Below are 20,119 nucleotides of genomic sequence, written 5' to 3' on the forward strand. Positions count from 1 at the left end.
TGGTCTTTTTTACCGCTGCTCTGGGTTTGCTGGCCACTCAGCTGGGTCCTAGCACGTGTGTTAGCTTGACTTGTACTTTATGTGATAGCCTGACTTGTACTTTATGATTACTGTATGTACCTTGACAGTATTGGACTCTGTTGTTGTTGTTATTGATGATTTTGAAGTCCTAGAACCTGCACCTGGTCCTGTCTGGAGTAACCACCCCCCCCCTCCCCTCCCCCCCCCTTTCTTTCTTGTACTCACGTTATGTACAACAAGCCTTGTTTCAACTATTTTCTTGAGAATGTTTGTACTTTTTTGTTTCTCTTGTGAAAATTCAATAAAAAACTATTATTTAAAAAAAAAAAAAGAAAAAAATCAGTTCTATGCGAAAGTTTGTTGACACAGGCAATCATTTTCACCAAAGTGACCTATATTTCCCTAAGACACGCACATTGTTATGGATGAGATTCTTTCAATACTGGTGTCCTTTCATATATAACGAATCCTATGAATAAAGTACAAGTCACAGCTCAGCCTCACCCTGTGTAGGAGGAGGTCACCCCTCCCAACTACATTCTTCCCCGGTGTCAGAGACTTTCATTTTTACTTTGTCTGCTTCAGCGATGGCGTCTGCTAATCTGAGAGCTGAGCTGAAATGTTCTGTTTGTCTGAACATTTATACCGATCCTGTAAACCTGAAATGTGGACACAACTTCTGCCGGGTCTGTATTAATCATTTGCTGGATACACAGGAGGGGTCTGGAGAATATTCCTGTCCTGAATGCAGAGAGAAGTTTCGGGATCGGCCTACACTGCAGAGGAACATAACACTGCGTAACATAGTGAGGAATTTCCAGTCTGCTCAGCCTGATCAGGAGTCCAGGGTCTTCTGTACTTACTGTGTTGACTCTCATGTACCTGCTGTTAGATCCTGTCTACACTGTGAGGTTTCTCTGTGTGTTAAACACCTAAGAGTCCACAGAAAGTACCCAGAACACATCTTATGTGACCCCACCTTGTACATGGAGAGCAGGAAATGCTCTGTCCATAAGAAGATCCTGGAGTATTACTGCACTGACGATGATACCTGTATCTGTGTGTCCTGCACTTTGACTGGAGCACATCGGGGACACCAGGTGGAGATGTTGGATAAGGCTACTGAGAAGAAGAAGAAGAAACTGAGGAATATTCTTCAGAAACTTCTGACAAAGAGAGAGGAGATGGAGGAAAACGTCCAGAGTCTACAGGAACACAGGAGGAAATTAGAAGAAAAAGCAGCTGGTGACACAGAGAAAGTCACTGCCCTGTTTAGAGATCTCAGGAGACGTCTGAAAAACCTGGAGAAGAGAGTCCTGAAGAAGATCTCCGGGCAGGCAGAGTGGATCTCCAGCTCTATCCAGGATCTGCAAAAAAAGAAGGAAGAGCTGTCCAGGAAGATTTGTCACATTGAGGAGCTGTGTAACATGACGGATCCACTGACTGTCTTACAGGAATCAGACACAGGTGACTTGTGTGATACTGAGGATGGAGATAATGAGGACAAAGAGAGACATGAGGAACTCCTCTATGATGGAGAGGGTCTGGATGTGGCTGAGATATCACAGACATTACACAAAGGTTTATCTGATATAATAACAGGGGTAAATGTATTCTCTTATATACAGGAAGCTGCAGACATATTACTGGATGTAAATACAGCCCATAATAATCTACATATATCAGATGACAGGAAAACTGTATCCAGGTCAGATAGACACCAGAATCGTGCAGAAACACCAGAGAGATTTCAGGATTATCCTCAGGTGTTGAGCAGTCAGAGTTTCTCCTCAGGATCACATTACTGGGAAGTGGATGTCGGGGGATCAGATAAATGGATAGTCGGGATGTGTTACCCCAGTATAGACAGGAGAGGAGGGCACTCAGGGATTGGAAATAACAACAAGTCCTGGGGATTGTACAGGAAAGATGATCAATATGTGTTGATACATGACAGTAAAGGGATCCCCTTACCCACCAATATCTCCAGTAGCAGAGTCGGGATATATCTGGATTATGAGGCCGGGTGGATCTCTTTTTATGATCTGTGTGACCCGATCCGACCCCTCCACACCTTCACCACCACCTTCACTGAGCCCCTCCATGCTGGGATAGGTGTAGGGGAAGGTTGCATAAAGATATGTGGGGGGGGGATGAGAAGGGGAAGGAAGCCTGAGCACTGGGTGGGTGGAATACAATGAGGTTAGCACTGGAGTGGAGAGATTTTGGCACATCACATTTCTTGGATAAAGAATTGTTTCGGCTTCACTAATGAACTTTCATTCATATGGCTTCATACTTAAAAAGATATGCACTTATTTCTTGCACTTTTAATGCAATTGTTTTAAAATTTTTATTTCTACAATGATGATTGCAATTATTTTATACTTAATTAGTTTCATTATTTTAAAGGAATGAAGCACCTATTATATGTTAATGGTCCCACAGGGTTTTCTATGATAAATATATTTCTATGAGATTTCTCCATTGCTCCCTCTTAGATCAATGTGATTGGCTGGAATAATGCTAATTATAGCGAGGGGTAGGGATGCACCGATACCAATACTGAGTATTTTCACAAGTACTCAGAAAAATGCTCCCAATACTGAAAACCAATATTTTGTGGTGCAATTTTCGTCCATACAAAATTAATCGGTGAAAATCACACTGCAAATAATGCAGTGTGATTCTTGTGTGAATCGCATACGGTTGGCTACATTGCTCCTGTGTGAATCCAGGATGAAATCACTATGACAATCTTTGGTTCACACAGGAGCAGTGGGGAAACCACATGCGATTTGGATAGGAATAGCATCACATTCTTGTTCAAATTGCATGTGATTCTATGTAGTGCGATTTGCACCCATTCATTTTCTATGAACGCAAATTGACCACAAATTATCGGTTCTTGTTATCAGCGAGTACTTGACCGAAAGTATCAGTACTCGTACTCGCCGATAAAAAAAAACGGAATTGGTGCATCCCTAGCGAGGGGAATATGAACTATATATCTATCTGGGCACATCTTTTTATAGACTGCTCAAAAAAGAAAGGAACACTTTGAAAACACATCAGATCTCAATGGGGAAAAATACCATGTTGGATATGGACTGGGTAATGTGTTAGGATATATACTGGTATGGACTGGGTAATGTGTTAGGATCTATACCGATATGGACTGGGTAATGGGTTTGGATCTATACTGGTATGGACTGGGTAATGTGTTAGAATCTATACTGGTATGGACTGGGTAATGTGTTAGGATCTATACTAGTATGGACTGGGTAATTGGTTTGGATCTATACTGGTATGGACTGGGTAATGTGTTAGGATCTATACCGGTATGGACTGGGTAATGGGTTTGGATCTATACTGGTATGGACTGGGTAATGTGTTAGAATCTATACTGGTATGGACTGGGTAATGTGTTAAGATCTATACTAGTATGGACTGGGTAATTGGTTTGGATCTATACTGGTATGGACTGGGTAATGTGTTAGGATCTATACTGGTATGGACTGGGTAATGTGTTAGGATCTATACTGGTATGGACTGGGTAATGTGTTAGGATCTATACAGGTATGGATTGGGTAATGTGTTAGGATCTATACTGGTATGGACTGGGTAATGTGTTAGGATCTATACAGGTATGGATTGGGTAATGTGTTAGGATCTATACAGGTATGGACTGGGTAATGGGTTTGGATCTATACTGGTATGGACTGGGTAATGTGTTAGGATCTATACTGGTATTGACTGGGTAATGTGTTGGGATCTATACTGGTATCGACTGGGTAATGTGTTAGGAAGGAAAGGATGCCACATTGTTTAATGTAAATGAAAACTATCACCCTACAGAGAGCTGAATTTAAAGACATCCCGAAAATCAAAGTGAAAAAATGATGCAGCCGGCTAGTCGATTTTGCTGAAATTTCATTGCAGCAACTCAGAATGGTACTCAGTATATTATATGGCCCCCACGTGCTTCTATGCATGTCTGACAACATTGGGGGAATGCTTCTTTTGAGAAGACGGATGGTGTCTTGGGGTATTTCCTCTCAGATCTGGACCAGGGCATAATTGAGCTCCTGAACAGACTGAGGTGCAACCTGGTGACATCAGATGGACCAAAACATAATGTCCCAGAGGTGTTCTATTGGTTTAGATCCAGAGAGCGTAGGGGCCATTCAGTGGAATCAATTCCTTCATCCTCTAATAACTGGCTTTATCCTCTCACCACATGAGGCCGGGAATTGCTGTGCACCAGGAGGAACCCAGGACCCACTGCACCAGTGTAGGGTCTGACAATGGATCCAAAGATTTTATCCTAATACCTAATGGCAGTCAGGGTGCCATTGTCTAGCCTGTAGAGGTCTGTGTGTCCCTCCATGGATTTGCCTCCCCAGACCATTACTGACCCACCACCAAACCGGTCGTGCTGACTGATGTTACAGGCAGCATAACGTTCTCCAAGGCTTCTCCAGACCCTTTCGTGTCTGTCACATGTGCTCAGGGTGAACCTGCTCTCATCTGTGAAAAGTACAGGGCGCCAGTGGTGGACCTGCCAATACTGGTCAGAGACATTCACATCAGTGGCCTGCTGGAGGTAATTAGATAGGGCTCTGGCAGTGCTCATCTTGTTCCTCCTTGCACAAAGGAGCAGATACCGGTCCTGCTGATGGGTTAAGGACTTTCTATGGCCCTGTCCAGCTCTCCTAGAGTAACTACCTGTCTCCTGGAATCTCCTCCATGCTCTTGAGACTGTGCTGGGGTACACAGCAAACTTTCTGGCAATGGCACGTATTGTTGTGCCATCCTGGAGGAGGTGGACTGCCTGTGCAACCTCTATAGGTTCCAGGTATCACCTCATGTTACCAGTAGTGACACCGACCCTAGCCAAATGCAAAACTTGTGAAAAATACTCAGAAAAGATGAGTAGGGAAAAAAAAATGTCAGTGGCCTCCACCTGTAGAACCATTCTGTTTTCGAGGTCGTCTCATTTCTCATCTCACTTGTGCACCAGTTGTTAATTTCATTATCACCAAAGCAGCTGAAACTGATTAACAACCCCCTCTGCTACTTAACTGACCAGATCAATATCACAGGAGTTTAATTAAAGTGATGCTATGCTCTGATTAAAAAGTGTTCCTTTAATTGTTTTGAGCAGTGTCGTTTTGAATAGAGTGGAGAGGGATTAGGGCCCCCGTCAGGTTTTTATTGCGGTCTCCATCCCATTTAGAGAGACCCCCCCCCCCCTCTCTATTTGTCCTGGTGAATGTTATCACCCCAAGTGAAAGAAAAACCTAAATTCCTGAGTTGTTACCAGAACTGGAATAGAGGGGAAATCTTCCAATGGGGACACTGGTTTTGGTGACAACCAGGGATTGGAGGGATTTCCTGTCACTTCCTGTTTTGACTATTGGAGAGGAAGTGAAGGGAAATCTCCCCAATGGAAAAAAGATGCTATTAAAATATAAAAAAAAAACATAAACCATATAAACCACAGCCCAACCATGTTTTTTTTTTAAATAATTTTCACTGTGTGATGAACAATGGCAACAGGTTTTTCATTTAATAAGCATATATACACATAGCACGGGTTTCTATATACTAACAGATGGTAATAAAATACTAACAGGGGTTATAACCCGCCCTTACTCTCTCCAAAATGAAAAAAAAATAAAAAATTGTTGCCCTTAGTTCTACTTTAATTTTCCAAACAGTAAAGCCCCGTACACACGTACCGATGGTCGGCTTACAAATGTTCCTCTTTTCTCCCCGGGATGTCGGTGTCTGCTGAAAAGTGCAAAGACAGCACAAGGACAGCACAAGAATTTTGTCCGCCGACTGCAGAAGTGATGTCATGTAATGGTTAACTTTCCCTGTGTTTTCTATTTTCTGAGCATGCCCAGTCTTGCAAATCTGCGGTCTGTCGGCCGAATTGTGTACTGACAGGCGAACAATCGTCCGTTCTGGTGTCGGCATACAAATATTTTCATGTTTGCAAGAAAGACTTTTGTCCGCGGATTGTGCGCAGACATCTGTCGGAGGCACCATACTAACACGCGTACAATCGGCAGATCCTTCGTCCACCGACGTTTGTATGCCGACGATCGGTACGTGTGTACGGGCCTTAAGATATCATGTTATATCAGCAATTTCCCTTCCCCCTATGTTCTTCCCCTCCTCCTCATGGTGGCACTATGTGCAGCCATGATCAGACACAGAGGATGGAGATGATCCATCAGTACAGAGAATGCGGTGCGGTCATTGTGATGGGATAGGATGTGGTCACCTCTACATCTAGGAGAGGTCACATGACCCCATCTGGGGGGAAGGGACTGGGAAGGACAGAAGTGAGGTCTGGTAGATGGTGGTGGGTGATGAGCTCCATCTGTACTGGGAGGACTCATGGAGATCGGGGGAGGGGAGAGGGTCTGCAGAGGGGTGAGGAGTAACAATAGAGCAGGTTGGGGGGCAGAGGAAGAGGAGCGGTATAACCCAGTGTGTGTCTGTACAGAGCAGCATAGAGCTCTCACCTTCCCCAGGATGTACAGGACATAAAAAGGAGACACATACTGCTAATATATCATCACACACTAACCTGTCTGCACCCTACACAATTGTATTATAGGAATCTGTGTGGAGGAAGTATGGTGGCAGCCACTGCTAACTACTTCTAAAGAATACTAGTTCCCTGGCTGTCATTCTGATCCAATGGCTTCTGTACTTTCTATGTCAGTAACCCGGAACAAGTATTCAGACTCGGAGTTCTGACTTAACTCTGATTTCCTGATCTGCATGATTGTTCCAGGTCAGTGTCCCCAAATACTGAGTCCACAGCCAGCCAGGAGAATAGCATTTTCAGAATGCCCCTCCATATTCTCCTCAGTACAGGTGAAATGTAAGTCACAGCCGGGAAATTTCTTGCTACGTTGTATATTTTCATTTTACCGGATAGCAAATTGCTGAATGATAATCTATAATGTATTTTGGTTTGTTTTATTCAATTTTTGGAATATTTACAAATTCATAAACTGATCTTTTATGTCACTTTTCTTATTACTTGTATTAAATTTTCATTTTAAAAATAAACATTTAATACAGAGCTCTTCCATGACAAATTCTGGGCTTTCCAATAAGACAGCCCAGCACTAGATGTTACATTGTGGACTGTCTCTCTTTAATTGTTCCCTCATACAGAGACAAGAGATGGGGGGTTGTTGGTGAACCAAAAAAAGGAAGTTTTGGCGAGTTCTTCCTCTGACTCATCCAGCTGTGGTCGGAATAGCAGGAAATCCAATGACATGCTTCACAGCACAGAGGAGAAGGAGTCAGTCGGAGAAATGGTTCAGGGTCACCACCACCACCACCTTACACATATGATAAAGTAAAATAAATGGTGACAACATCCAGTATGTCCCATCACAGTCTCATCAATCTTCATCTATGATTTATGAGAAGCTTTGGCTTGGATGGACAGTTTTCTGTTCCTCCGTTATTAGGCACTTGATGTAAATGTGAAGTCCATTGAAGTTCTACCCGTCCATTTCATTGCATTTTCTCACTATCTATCACAGTTTCGGAGGCCCTTAAATTTCAAGATAGCAGAACCCCCCCCCCCCCCAAATGACCCCATTTTGGAAAGTAGACACCCAAGCTATTTGCTGAGGCATGGTGAGTCCATGGAATTTTTTATAAGTTCCGGGAAAATTATTATTTTTTGATTTTTTTTTTTTTGTTTTTTTTTTACACAAAGTTGTCACTAAATGATATATTGCTCACACATGCCATGGGTGTATGTGAAATTATACCCCAAAATACATTCTACTGCTCCTCCTGAGTATGGGGATACCCCATGTGTGAGACTTTTTTGGAGCCTAGCTGGTTACAGGACCCCGAAAACCAATCACCACTTTCAGGCTTTCCAAGGGCGTAAATTGTTGATTTCACTCCTGACTACCTATCACAGTTTCGGAGGCCATGAAATGCCAACACAGCACAAACCCCCTCCCCCCCCCAAAAGACCCCTTTTCGGAAAGTAGACACCCTAAGCTATTTGCAGAGAGGCATGTTGAGTGTTTTGCAGGTCTCACTTTTTGTCACAAAGTTTTGGAAATTGAAAGAAGAGGGAAAAAATGCAATTTCCTGTTTTTTCTTAATTTTAAAAAACAAATGAGACCTGCAAAATACTCACCATGCCTCTCAGCAAATAGCTTGGAGTGTCTACTTTGCAAAATGGGGACATTTGGGGGGGGGGGGGGTTGTGCTATCTTGGCATTTCATGGCCTTCAAAACTGTGATAGGTAGTAAGGAGTAAAATCAACAATTTACGCCCTTAGAAAGCCTGAAGGTGGTGATTGGTTTTCGGGGTCCTGTACACAGCTAGACTGCCAAAGTCTCACAAATGGGGTATCCCTGTACTCAAGAGAAGCAGCAGAATGTATTTTGGGGTTTTATTCCACATATACCCATGGCATGTGTGAGCAATATATCATTTAGTGACAACATTGTGTAAAAAACAAACAAAAAAAAAAATATAATTTTCTCGAAACTTGTGGCAAAATATAAACTATTCCATGGACTCACCATGCCTCTCTGCTACTACTCTACTTTGCAAAATGGGGTCATTTGGGGAGGTTTTATGCTATCTTGAAATTTCAGGGCCTCTGAAACTGTGACAGGTAGTACGGAGGTAAAATGTGCAATTTACGACCTTTAGAAAACCTGAAGGTGGTGATTGGCTCTCAGGGTCCGGTACACAGTTAGGCTCCCAAAAAGTCTCACACATGTGGTATCCCTGTACTCAAGAGAAGCAGCAGAATGTATTTTGGGGTGTCATTTCACATATACCCATGGAATGCATGAGCAACATATCATTTAGTGACAACTTTGTATATAAAAAAAAAAAACAAATTGTCACCTTCTCGAAACTTAGGGTAAAATATAAAATACTCCATGAACTCAATATGCCTCTCAGCAAATAGCTTTGGGTGTCTGCTTTTCAAAAAGGGGTCATTTGGGGTGTGTTTGAACTGTCCTGGCATTTTATGCTTGCCAGTCCACCAGAAGGGTGAGCAGCACTAGTACTGGCTCTCTGCTCCATACGAGCACCCTGCGATTCCTGCACCTCAGCAACTCCAGAATGGGGTCGGGTACACGTGGTCTTAACAGAGACCCATCCTTCATCAGAGCTGTCTGTCAGGGAGCCACTGCTCTCTTCAGGTTCGTATACTGACCCTGATTCTGCCAGTGAAGCTTCCCCATCGCTCTCATCTGACATGGTCAGTATACTGTAGGCCTCTGCACTACCGTACCACCGTTTGGTCATTTTAGCAACTAAATTTACCGGTACAGTAGTGTGACTCACAGGTAAAAAAAGCACCTGGTTGTCAAGGACTATTTCAACCGCTACCAAAAAACTGCTAATGGTAGCAGGGATCTGTTAAAGAAATTATGAATGTTTCATAATTATTATATGTGTTATATGTATTATAATCATGTATGCTATTTTAGAACTGCATATTCAGCAGACTCTGCTAATAATTTAAACCGTGGCTACAGCATTTCCTGCCATATGGTCTTAGTTAAGACTTGCTATATGAAGTTTCAAGGTACAAAGACTTACTATATGAAGTTATTCTGTATATCCTGTCCAGATGTTTAGAAATAATAGACTGCTGTTCAACCCCCTTCCTTAGGATATATTAAAGGCTGTCAATCATTGTCCAAAGAAAGAAGGGGGGGTTCAATTTTAACTCTGTCTGAAGCATATATAAAGACTGCAGACACTATGCAAACTAGACAGGTTATAGAAGCGCACAGAGAAGGATGTCGATATAACCTCTCTCCTCGTATACGAGAAATAAAGGACTTCTTTGAATCAGCTTGAGGTCTTACGGTAATTTCCATTACAGGATCAGGCCTGGCTCTGCTAACACAGCGGTTTTGTGTGTTGTGTTTTTTGGAAGTGACAGTAATCTATTGATTATTGCACTGGCCTGCGTGGGGTGGGGTGGGCGGAGGGGCTAAACGCAGGTGCTGGCAGGAATCAGTGCTGATTGTGCAAACACCACGTTTTGGGAACCCTAAACTATTGGGGACGCTAGTATAGTTCTGATCAGATCAGATATTGATCTGTTCAAACACTATACTAGTAATGGAAGTGTATGTGTGTGTGTGTATGTGTGTGTGTATGGTGGTAATCAAGGGGTTAACTAATATTTCTAACTATGCACTATCTTAGATTGATGCTAACGCTAACTAATGTCACCTGTGACACTTATATTAGTGATCAGAAAAAAACTGTACACTATAAAAGTGACACAGTGACAGAGCAATGAAGGGGTTAACTGGAAGTGATCAGGGGGGATCAGGGGGTTAAATCTTTATGGGGGGGGGGTGGCAGGGAACCCTAAACCTACTTAGGACAGAAATGAACTCGCTAGCGCTAACTGAAGTCACAATCACACTATCACAGATATACAGTAAACTACTATATTACCTGTATATATAGTGTGCAATGTGACGGGGGGGAGGGGTTAACTGGGGTTGATCAGGGGGTTAAATATTTATTGGGGGGGTGGCAGGTATCCTAACCCTAAAAGGAACGGCCGCAAGCGCTAAACCAGGTCACAAGTCACACTAATACAGGTATATAGGAAACAACCAGTTTTGGGGAGTAACTAGTTACATTTAACAAAGTTACGTAATTTAATTACAAAATAAATGTAACAGTAATTTGTTACAGTTACTGAGAAAAAAATGTGTAATTAAATTACAGTTACTTGTGAAAATGTTAAAGATTACAAATAGGGTTACACCTGAATATTTTCTTTAAAAACCTAGGATATGTTGAATAATAACAGAGGATGTGGGGAGAAGGAGAAGAGAGAGGAAGTCATACCCTGTGTGCTCCTCATATGACAAGCCCAGCCTACTCAGAGTCAGATGAGAGATGAGATGATAGAGACCACGGGGCAGTACCACGATCACAGAGCCAGATTGGGGGATCAGAGAGACCTTCTACTGCTCTCTTCTACTACCAGTTGACACAAGGACGTTTGTCAGCACCGGCGGGCGTAGCATCATGAACCGCCGGCCTCACACAAGGACGCGCCGCACCCGGAAGTAAGATATCACGCAAGATATACAGAAGTGCCATGGATAAATGCTCATCTATCTGGAATAAAGCGCATAGATCTTCATTGGCCACAGCAGTGATTCAGGAGATTGCCAATAAGCATTTTACTATCCCATCAGTCACAAGATGGAACTCAGAGTTCAGGGCTATCACAAAAATTGCAGGGCTCCCAGAAGAAAAGCTGAGGGAGATTTGTGATAAAATAAAAAACTTGATGTGCCAAAGCTTCATCCACAAGAGAGTCTGCATTCCTTCCACAGAGGTTCTGAAGCTTCTAGCTGTTGCCATTGACATTCTCCAGGGTGAAAGCAAATGTTCACACTGCCATATGCGATGTCAATGTAATCTTAACGGCACCCCCAGTTTGATCGCATATCGCAGTGCGATCTTGCAGTTCGCACAGGATCGGATCGCACAAGTGTGAACCGCTGTGCGATACGATCCTGATGCGGCTGCAAAAAAGGGTCCTGTGCGTCTTTGCTGCGGGTGCGGTGCGAATTTAGCCATACAAAGTGTATGGCTAAACTCGCACCGCACAGCCGATCGCATGTAATGAAGGAGCAGTGCGCTCCGACATTACATGCGATCGCCGCAGCCGCATGAGTGTGAACCGGCTCTTAAGGCATTTCCCATAGTTAAGAGACTTTTTATCAAGTACAACACCACATTGCCTTCTAGTGCTCCAGTGGAGCGTCTTTTTAGTCATGGAGGCAATCTTTTGACCACATCTCGAAACAGAATGAGTGATGACCACACCACATGGAACAGGTCTTACTGCTCCGTTACAATAAACAGCACTGTCCCACTGACCTAGCCCAAGATGACTGATGTGTGATGTGGACACTTTATCTGTCACTCTATTGTCCAGTTTGATTTTTGGAGGATAAAGAGCACACAAACACACACAGACCCCCAGATTTAAATAATTTATTTCCCTAATTGCATTGATGGCTATGAGACACCAGTGTTTTTTTCTTTTATTAACTGTTTTAATAGCTGTTTTATTGCCTATTTGGGTTTATGTATATGCTTTAAGTTTTTTTTTCAAGGCATTGTTACTTGCCAGTGTGTCCTGTTATAGCTATGCAAAGAGTTGATTCCTAAAACAATATTAAACAATTTTTTTTGTTATGAACTCTGGTTTTGTGATGGCTGTGCTTTAAAATTAAATTGATATGATCCTTATTCAAGTGAGAAAAGATTTTGAAATTCTAACAGTAAACAGAGTTGAGTACTACTATAACATTAACCCAACCTGTTATAATTGTTTGGAAATAGTTTAGTTGAAAATATCTATTAGAAACTTAAAAGTAATTAAAAAGTAATCAGATGTAATCAGTTCCTTTACTTTTATAAAGTAATTGAAAAGTTACACTACTTATTACATTTTAAATAGGGTAATTTGTAATCTGTAACCTATTACATTTCCAAAGTAACCTTCCCAACACTGGAAACAACTATATACTGTACACAGTGTGTGTTGTGACCGGGGGTGTAGGGGTTAATTGGGGGGGGGGGGTGATCGGGGGTTAAATGTGCCTATCTACGTGTATGTGGGTGTGCTGGTGCAGTACTCACAGTTTAGATCCTCTTTCTCCTCTCAATGAATCCTAAAAGGATTTGGGGAGTTGAGAGCGGGTCTTTTCTGGTCCTGTGTTTACATTACACAGGCACAGTCAGTCTCTGATTGGGCAGGACCGATCAACGGGTCCAGGCCAAAAATCATTGGCCTGGAGCTGATGACTGATGAGTTCTGAACCCAATCAGACCTTTAGCGGGGCGCGGGGGAGCGCGCCCCAGAGCGGCGGGAGCGAGCGACGTAGTACTACGTCGTTTTGCCTGTGAGTGGCTGCCTGCCGCAGTAAAACTGCGGCGGGCAGTCGTCAAGTGGTTAAGGGGGGAAATCTTTTGTTCCAGAAGTGGTTAATGACCAGGCCAGTTCTCGCAATTCGGCACTGCGTTATTTTAACTGACAATTGCGCGGTCGTGTGACGCTGTACCCAAATAAAATTGATTTTTTTTCCCCACAAATAGAGCTTTTTTTTGTAGTATTTGATCCCCTCTGTGGCTTTCATTTTTTGCATTATAATCAAACAAAGAGCGACACTTCTGAAAAAAAAAATAAATCTTTTTTACTTTCTGCTATAAAACATACAATAAAAAAAGAAAAAAAAATTCTCATGTTTTCATCAGTTCAGGCCAATATGTATTCTGCTACATATTTTTAGTTAAGAAAATCCCAATAAGTGTATATTGATCAGTGGCGGCCGGCCCATAGGGGGCGCAGCGGCGCCGCCCGCCCCCCCCCCCCCCCCAAAAAAAAAAGAAAAAAAAAAAATTTTTGCCCACAAGGGGCGCCCGCCTCATTGGTGCCTATGGGGGGTGGGGTTTTCCACCCGCAGAGGCGCCGAGAGGCGGCCTTCTGGGGCGTAACTGTAGCGCAGAGCACTGCGCTACACCCACCCCCCTTTTGGAGCCCGCTCCTTTGATGCCTATGGGGGGGTGGGGTTTTCCACCCGCAGAGGCGCCAAATGGCAGCCTTCTGGGGCGTAACTGTAGCGCAGAGCACAGCGCTACACCACCCCCCTTTTGTGATGTCTTGGATCATGATTGGTCCAGACTCCAGCCTGGACCAATCATGATTAAGGACATCCATGCTGACCTCGTTGGGGGCGGTGCCGGTGCTTGCATCAGTCACTCACCGTCACCGCCCGGTCAGCTTCCCGCCGCCGCAGAAGAGGAGTCGCGAGGAGGGGAGAAGCCGCCGCCGGGAGCCGAGCAGAAGAGGACGGACGTCGGAGTCGCGAGGAGGGGGAGAAGCCGCCGCCGGGAGCCGAGCCGTCGCCAGGTAAGTGTCTCAGCCAGGGAAGTGCTGACTCGTCACCTGTGCATGCCTATTCCATCACCTGTGCCATGCCTGTACCATCTGTGCCATGCCTATTCCATCACCTGTGCCATGACCTTACCATCACCTGTGCCATGCCTATACCATCATCTGTGCCATGCCTATTATATTACCTGTGCCATGCCTATACAATCTGTGCCATGCCTATTCCATCACCTGTGCCATGCCTGTACCATCTGTGCCATGCCTATTCCATCACCTGTGCCATGACCTTACCATCACCTGTGCCATGCCTATTCCATCACCTGTGCCATGCATATTCCATCACCTGTGCCATGCCTATACCGTCTGTGCCATGCCTATTCCATCACCTGTGCCATGCCTGTACCATCTGTGCCCTGCCTATACCATCACCTGTGCCATGCCTGTACCATCTGTGCCATGCCTATTCCATCACCTGTGCCGTGCCTATACCATCATCTGTGCCATGCCTATTCTATCACCTGTGCCATGCCTATACCATCTGTGCCATGCCTATTCCATCACCTGTGCCATGACCTTACCATCACCTGTGCCATGCCTATTCCATCACCTGTGCCATGCCTGTGCCATCTGTGCCATGCCTGTTCCATCACCTGTGCCATGCCTATACCATCTTTGCCATGCCTATTCCATCACCTGTGCCATGCCTGTACCATCTGTGCCATGCCAATTCCATCACCTGTGCCATGCCTTTACCATCTGTGCCATGCCTATTCCATCACCTGTGCCATACCTATACCATCTGTGCCATGCCTATTCCATCACCTGTACCATCTGTGCCCTGCCTATACCATCACCTGTGCCATGCCTGTACCATCACCTGTGCCATGCCTGTACCATCTGTGCCATGCCTATTCCATCACCTGTGCCATGCCTATACCATCTGTGCCATGCCTATTCCATCACCTGTGCCATGCCTGTACCATCACCTGTGCCATGCCTGTACCATCACCTGTGCAATGCCTATTCCATCACTTGTGCCATGCCTATTCCATCACCTGTGCCATGCCTATACCATCACCTGTGCCATGCCTATTCCATCATCTGTGCCATGCCTATACCATTATCTGTGCCATGCCTATCCCATCACCTGTGCCATGCCTATACCATCTGTGCCATGCCTGTACCATCACCTGTGCCATGCCTGTACCATCACCTGTGCCATGCCTGTACCATCACCTGTGCCATGCCTATTCCATCACCTGTGCCATGCCTATTCCATCACCTGTGCCATGCCTATTCCATCACCTGTGCCATGCCTATTTCATCACCTGTGTCATGCCTGTACCATCTGTGCCATGCCTATTCCATCAACTGTGCCATGCCTGTACCATCACCTGTGCCATGCCTGTACCATCACCTGTGCCATGCCTGTACCATCACCTGTGCCATGCCTATTCCATCACCTGTGCCATGCCTATTCCATCACCTGTGCCATGCCTATACCATCTGTGCCATGCCTATTCCATCACCTGTGCCATGCCTGTACCATCACCTGTGCCATGCCTGTACCATCACCTGTGCAATGCCTATTCCATCACTTGTGCCATGCCTATTCCATCACCTGTGCCATGCCTAGTCCATCACCTCTGCCATGCCTATTCCATCACCTGTGCCATGCCTATACCATCACCTGTGCCATGCCTATACCATCATCTGTGCCATGCCTATTCCATCACCTGTGCCATGCCTATACCATCTGTGCCATGCCTATACCATCACCTGTGCCATGCCTGTACCATCACCTGTGCCATGCCTGTACCATCACCTGTGCAATGCCTATTCCATCACTTGTGCCATGCCTATTCCATCACCTGTGCCATGCCTATACCATCACCTGTGCCATGCCTATTCCATCACCTGTGCCATGCCTATACCATCATCTGTGCCATGCCTATACCATCATCTGTGCCATGCCTATTCCATCACCTGTGCCATGCCTATACCATCTGTGCCATGCCTATTCCATCACCTGTGCCATGCCTATACCATCATCTGTGCCATGCCTATACCATCTGTGCCATGCCTATTCCATCACCTGTGCCATGACCTTACCATCACCTGTGCCATGCCTATTCCATCACCTGTGCCATGCCTGTACCATCTGTGCCATGCCTATTCCATCACCTGCGCCATGCCTATTCCATCTGTGCCATGCCTATTCCATCACCTGTGCCATGCCTGTACCATCTGTGCCCTGCCTATACCATCACCTGTGCCATGCCTGTACCATCTGTGCCATGCCTATTCCATCACCTGTGCCATCCCTTTACCATCTGTGCCATGCCTATTCCATCACCTGTGCCATGCCTGTACCATCACCTGTGCCATGCCTGTACCATCACCTGTGCAATGCCTATTCCATCACTTGTGCCATGCCTATTCCATCACTTGTGCCATGCCTATTCCATCACCTGTGCCATGCCTATTCCATCACCTGTGCCATGCCTATACCATCATCTGTGCCATGCCTATTCCATCACCTGTGCCATGCCTATTCCATCACCTGTGCCATGCCTATACCATCACCTGTGCCATGCCTATACCATCACCTGTGCCATGCCTATACCATCACCTGTGCCATGCCTATACCATCACCTGTGCCATGCCTATTCCATCACCTGTGCCATGCCTATTCCATCACCTGTGCCATGCCTATACCATCTGTGCCATGCCTATTCCATCACCTGTGCCATGCCTGTACCATTACCTGTGCCATGCCTGTACCATCACCTGTGCAATGCCTATTCCATCACTTGTGCCATGCCTATTCCATCACTTGTGCCATGCCTATTCCATCACCTGTGCCATGCCTATACCATCACCTGTGCCATGCCTATTCCATCACCTGTGCCATGCCTATACCATCTGTGCCATGCCTGTACCATGACCTCAAAGTCACGCAATTTTTTACCGCGTTTTTTGCCGCAAAGCAATACCTATTACATTTTTCTTTTTGCGCCCGCCCAAAAATTTTGAGTACCAGCCGCCACTGATATTGATTGGTTTGCGCAAAACTTTTCGCTTCTACACAGTAGGGGAAAGATTTCTGTCTTTTTTATTTATTTTATTTTTTTTTACTAGTAATGGCAACAATTTTTGCAGGACTGCAACATTGCAGTGGAAAGATTGTACCTCTAACTGACATTTTTGAGGAGACCAGTGACATTACTGCAGTAATCAGTGCTAAACATATGCACTATTACTGTTCTAATAACACTGACAGGGAAGGGGTTAACACCAGGGGCGATCAAAGGGTTAAGTGTGTCCCTAGACCTAGGGGGTGCTTCCTAACTGTGTGGGGGATGGACTCAATAGATAAAAACAGAGATCCATGTTCCTAAATAGCAGGAACACAAGATCCCTGTGTGATCCCTGTGTTCACCTGTGACAGAATGGAGTTTACATCAGCAGACCGGCATTCTGTCTCTATGGAGAGCGATCGCGGGTGGTCGACGAACATCCCGTCCACCTGACCCGCTGATTTGCTCCCCCTCTGGCCATCACGTGCGCCCCCACGGTCTATTACACAAAACAACGTACAGGTATGTCATTCTGCGTAATAGAGCCAAATCTGTGACAGTTTTAATCGGTTTTTGCATTCCTATTCACTTGTATGGGGAGAACACCGGCCCTAATTTTTACCAAAGTGACCTCTATTTTCCTGAGACACACACATTGTTATGGATGAGATTCCTCCAATATTGGTGTCCCTCCATATAACGAATCCTATGAATAAAGTAGAAGTCACACCTTGTCCATGGAGAGCAGGAAATGCTCCGTCCATAAGAAGATCCTGGAGTATTACTGCACTGAGGATGAGACCTGTATCTGTGTGTCCTGCACTTTGGCTGGAGAACATCGAGGACACCAGGTGGAGATACTGGATGAGGCTTCTAAGAAGAAGAAGGAGACACTGATGAATGTTCTGCAGAAACTTCTGACAAAGAGAGAGGAGACAGAGGAAAGAGTCCAGAGTCTGCAGGAACACAGGAGGAAAATAGAAGAAAAAGCAGCTGGTGACACCAAGAGAGTCACTGCCCTGTTTAGAGATCTCAGGAGACGTCTGGAAGACCTGGAGAAGAGAGTCCTGAGGGAAATCTCTGGGCGGACAGAGCGGATCTCCATCTCCATCCGGGATCTGGAAATAAAGAAGGAGGAGCTGTCCAGGAAGATGCGTCACATTGAGGAGCTGTGTAACATGACGGATCCACTGACTGTCCTACAGGAATCAGACACAGGTGACTTGTGTGATACTGAGGATGGAGATAATGAGGACAGAGAGAGACATGAGAAGCTCCTCCATGATGGAGGGGGTCTGGATGTGGCTGGGATATCACACACATTACACATGTTATCTGATACAATAACAGGGGTAAATGTAGACTCCTATATACAGGGAGTTGCAGACATATTACTGGATGTAAACACAGCCCATAATAATCTACATATATCAGATGACAGGAAAACTGCATTCAGGTCAGATAGAAACCAGAATCGTCCAGAAACACCAGAGAGATTTCAGGATCGTGTTCAGGTGTTGAGCAGTCGGAGTTTCTCCTCAGGGAGATATTACTGGGAAGTGGATGTCGGGGGATCAGATAAATGGATAGTCAGGATGTGTTACCCCAGTATAGACAGGAGAGGAGGGCACTCAGGGATTGGAAATAATAACAAGTCCTGGGGATTGTACAGGGATGGTAATCAGTGTTGGGTGAGACATGACAGTAAAGTTATCCTCTTACCCCCAATATCTCCAGTAGCAGAGTTGGGATATATCTGGATTATGAGGCCGGGCGGATCTCCTTTTATGATCTGTGTGACCCGATCCGACCCCTCCACACCTTCACCACCACCTTCACTGAGCCCCTCCATGCTGGGATATGTGTAGGGAGAGGTTGTATAAAGATGTGTGGGGGGATGAGAAGGGGAAGGAAGCCTGAGCACTCGGTGGGTGGAATACAATGAGTTTAGCATTGGAGTGGAGAGATTTTAGCACATCACATTACGTGGATAAAGAATTGTTTCGGCTTCACTAATGAACTTTCATTCATATGGCTTCATACTTAAAAGAGATATACACTTATTTCTTGCACTGAGTTCTAATGCAATTGTTTTATTTTTATTATGAGGATTGCAATTATTTTGTACTAATTGATTGTTTTAAAGGGATAGAGCACCTATTATATGTTAATGGTCCTGCCGGGTTTTCAATGATAAATATATTTATATAAAACATCTCCATCACTCCCTTTCAGATCACTGTGATTGGCTGAAATAACTGTATAATTATAGCGAGGGGCGGGAATGCACCGATACGGATTATTTTCACTAATACTCATGAAAATGCTCCCAATACCGAAACCGATAATTTGTGCTGCGATTTGTTTCCATACAAAATGAATGGCCGCAAATCACACTGCAAAGAATCCCATGCAATTTAAACAGGAATGTGGTGCGACTTCTGTCTAAAGCGCATAAGGTTTCCCGCACTGCTCCTGTGTGAACCCAGGCTGAAGTCACTATGGCAGGCCTGGGTACACACATGAGCAGTGTGGGAAACCACATGCACGTTGGACAGGAATCGCACTGCATTCCTTTTTAATATTACATGCAATTCTTTGCAGTGCGATTTGCACCCATTCATTTTCTATGGACACAAATTGCAAAGCAAATTATCAGTACTCAGACTCACCGATTAAAAAAAAACGTCATCGATGCATCCCTTGCGAGTGGGATGTCTATCTATCTATTATATAACTAAAGGCATAGCTATAGTTTTGAATAGAGTGGAGAGGGATTAGAGCCCCTGTCAGGTTTTTATTGCTGTCTCCATTCCATTTAGAGAGAGCCCCCCTCTCTATTTGTCCTAGTGAATGTTATCACCCAAAGTGAAAGAAAATCCCAAATTCAGAGTTAATCCCAGAACTGGAATATAGAGGGGAAAACTTCCAATGGGGACACTAGTTTTGGTGACAACCAGGGATTGGAGGAATTTCCTGTCACTTCCTGTTTTGGCTATTGGAAAGGAAGTGAAGGGAAGTCTCCCCAAACAGTAAGTTACCATG

The 20,119-nt window shown here is 44.8% G+C and overlaps 1 protein-coding gene across 1 annotated transcript in view; it reads left to right on the forward strand.

Annotated features, from left to right (window-relative positions):
• Positions 1-608: 608 nt before the first annotated feature.
• LOC309553048 (uncharacterized protein) overlaps positions 609-20,119 on the forward strand; it is a gene marked incomplete at both ends in the record, with an annotated part of 86,213 nt that continues 66,702 nt past the window's right edge. The window contains 2 exons of the mRNA XM_082253947.1: positions 609-2,204; positions 17,818-18,718. Of these exons, the coding sequence (XP_082110073.1) occupies positions 609-2,204; positions 17,818-18,718 (2,497 nt within the window). The remainder of the gene's footprint in view (positions 2,205-17,817; positions 18,719-20,119) is intronic.

The sequence above is a fragment of the Pelophylax lessonae genome (genome assembly GCF_965119305.1).
Source record: "Pelophylax lessonae genome assembly, chromosome: 4".
NCBI classification, from domain to species: domain Eukaryota; kingdom Metazoa; phylum Chordata; class Amphibia; order Anura; family Ranidae; genus Pelophylax; species Pelophylax lessonae.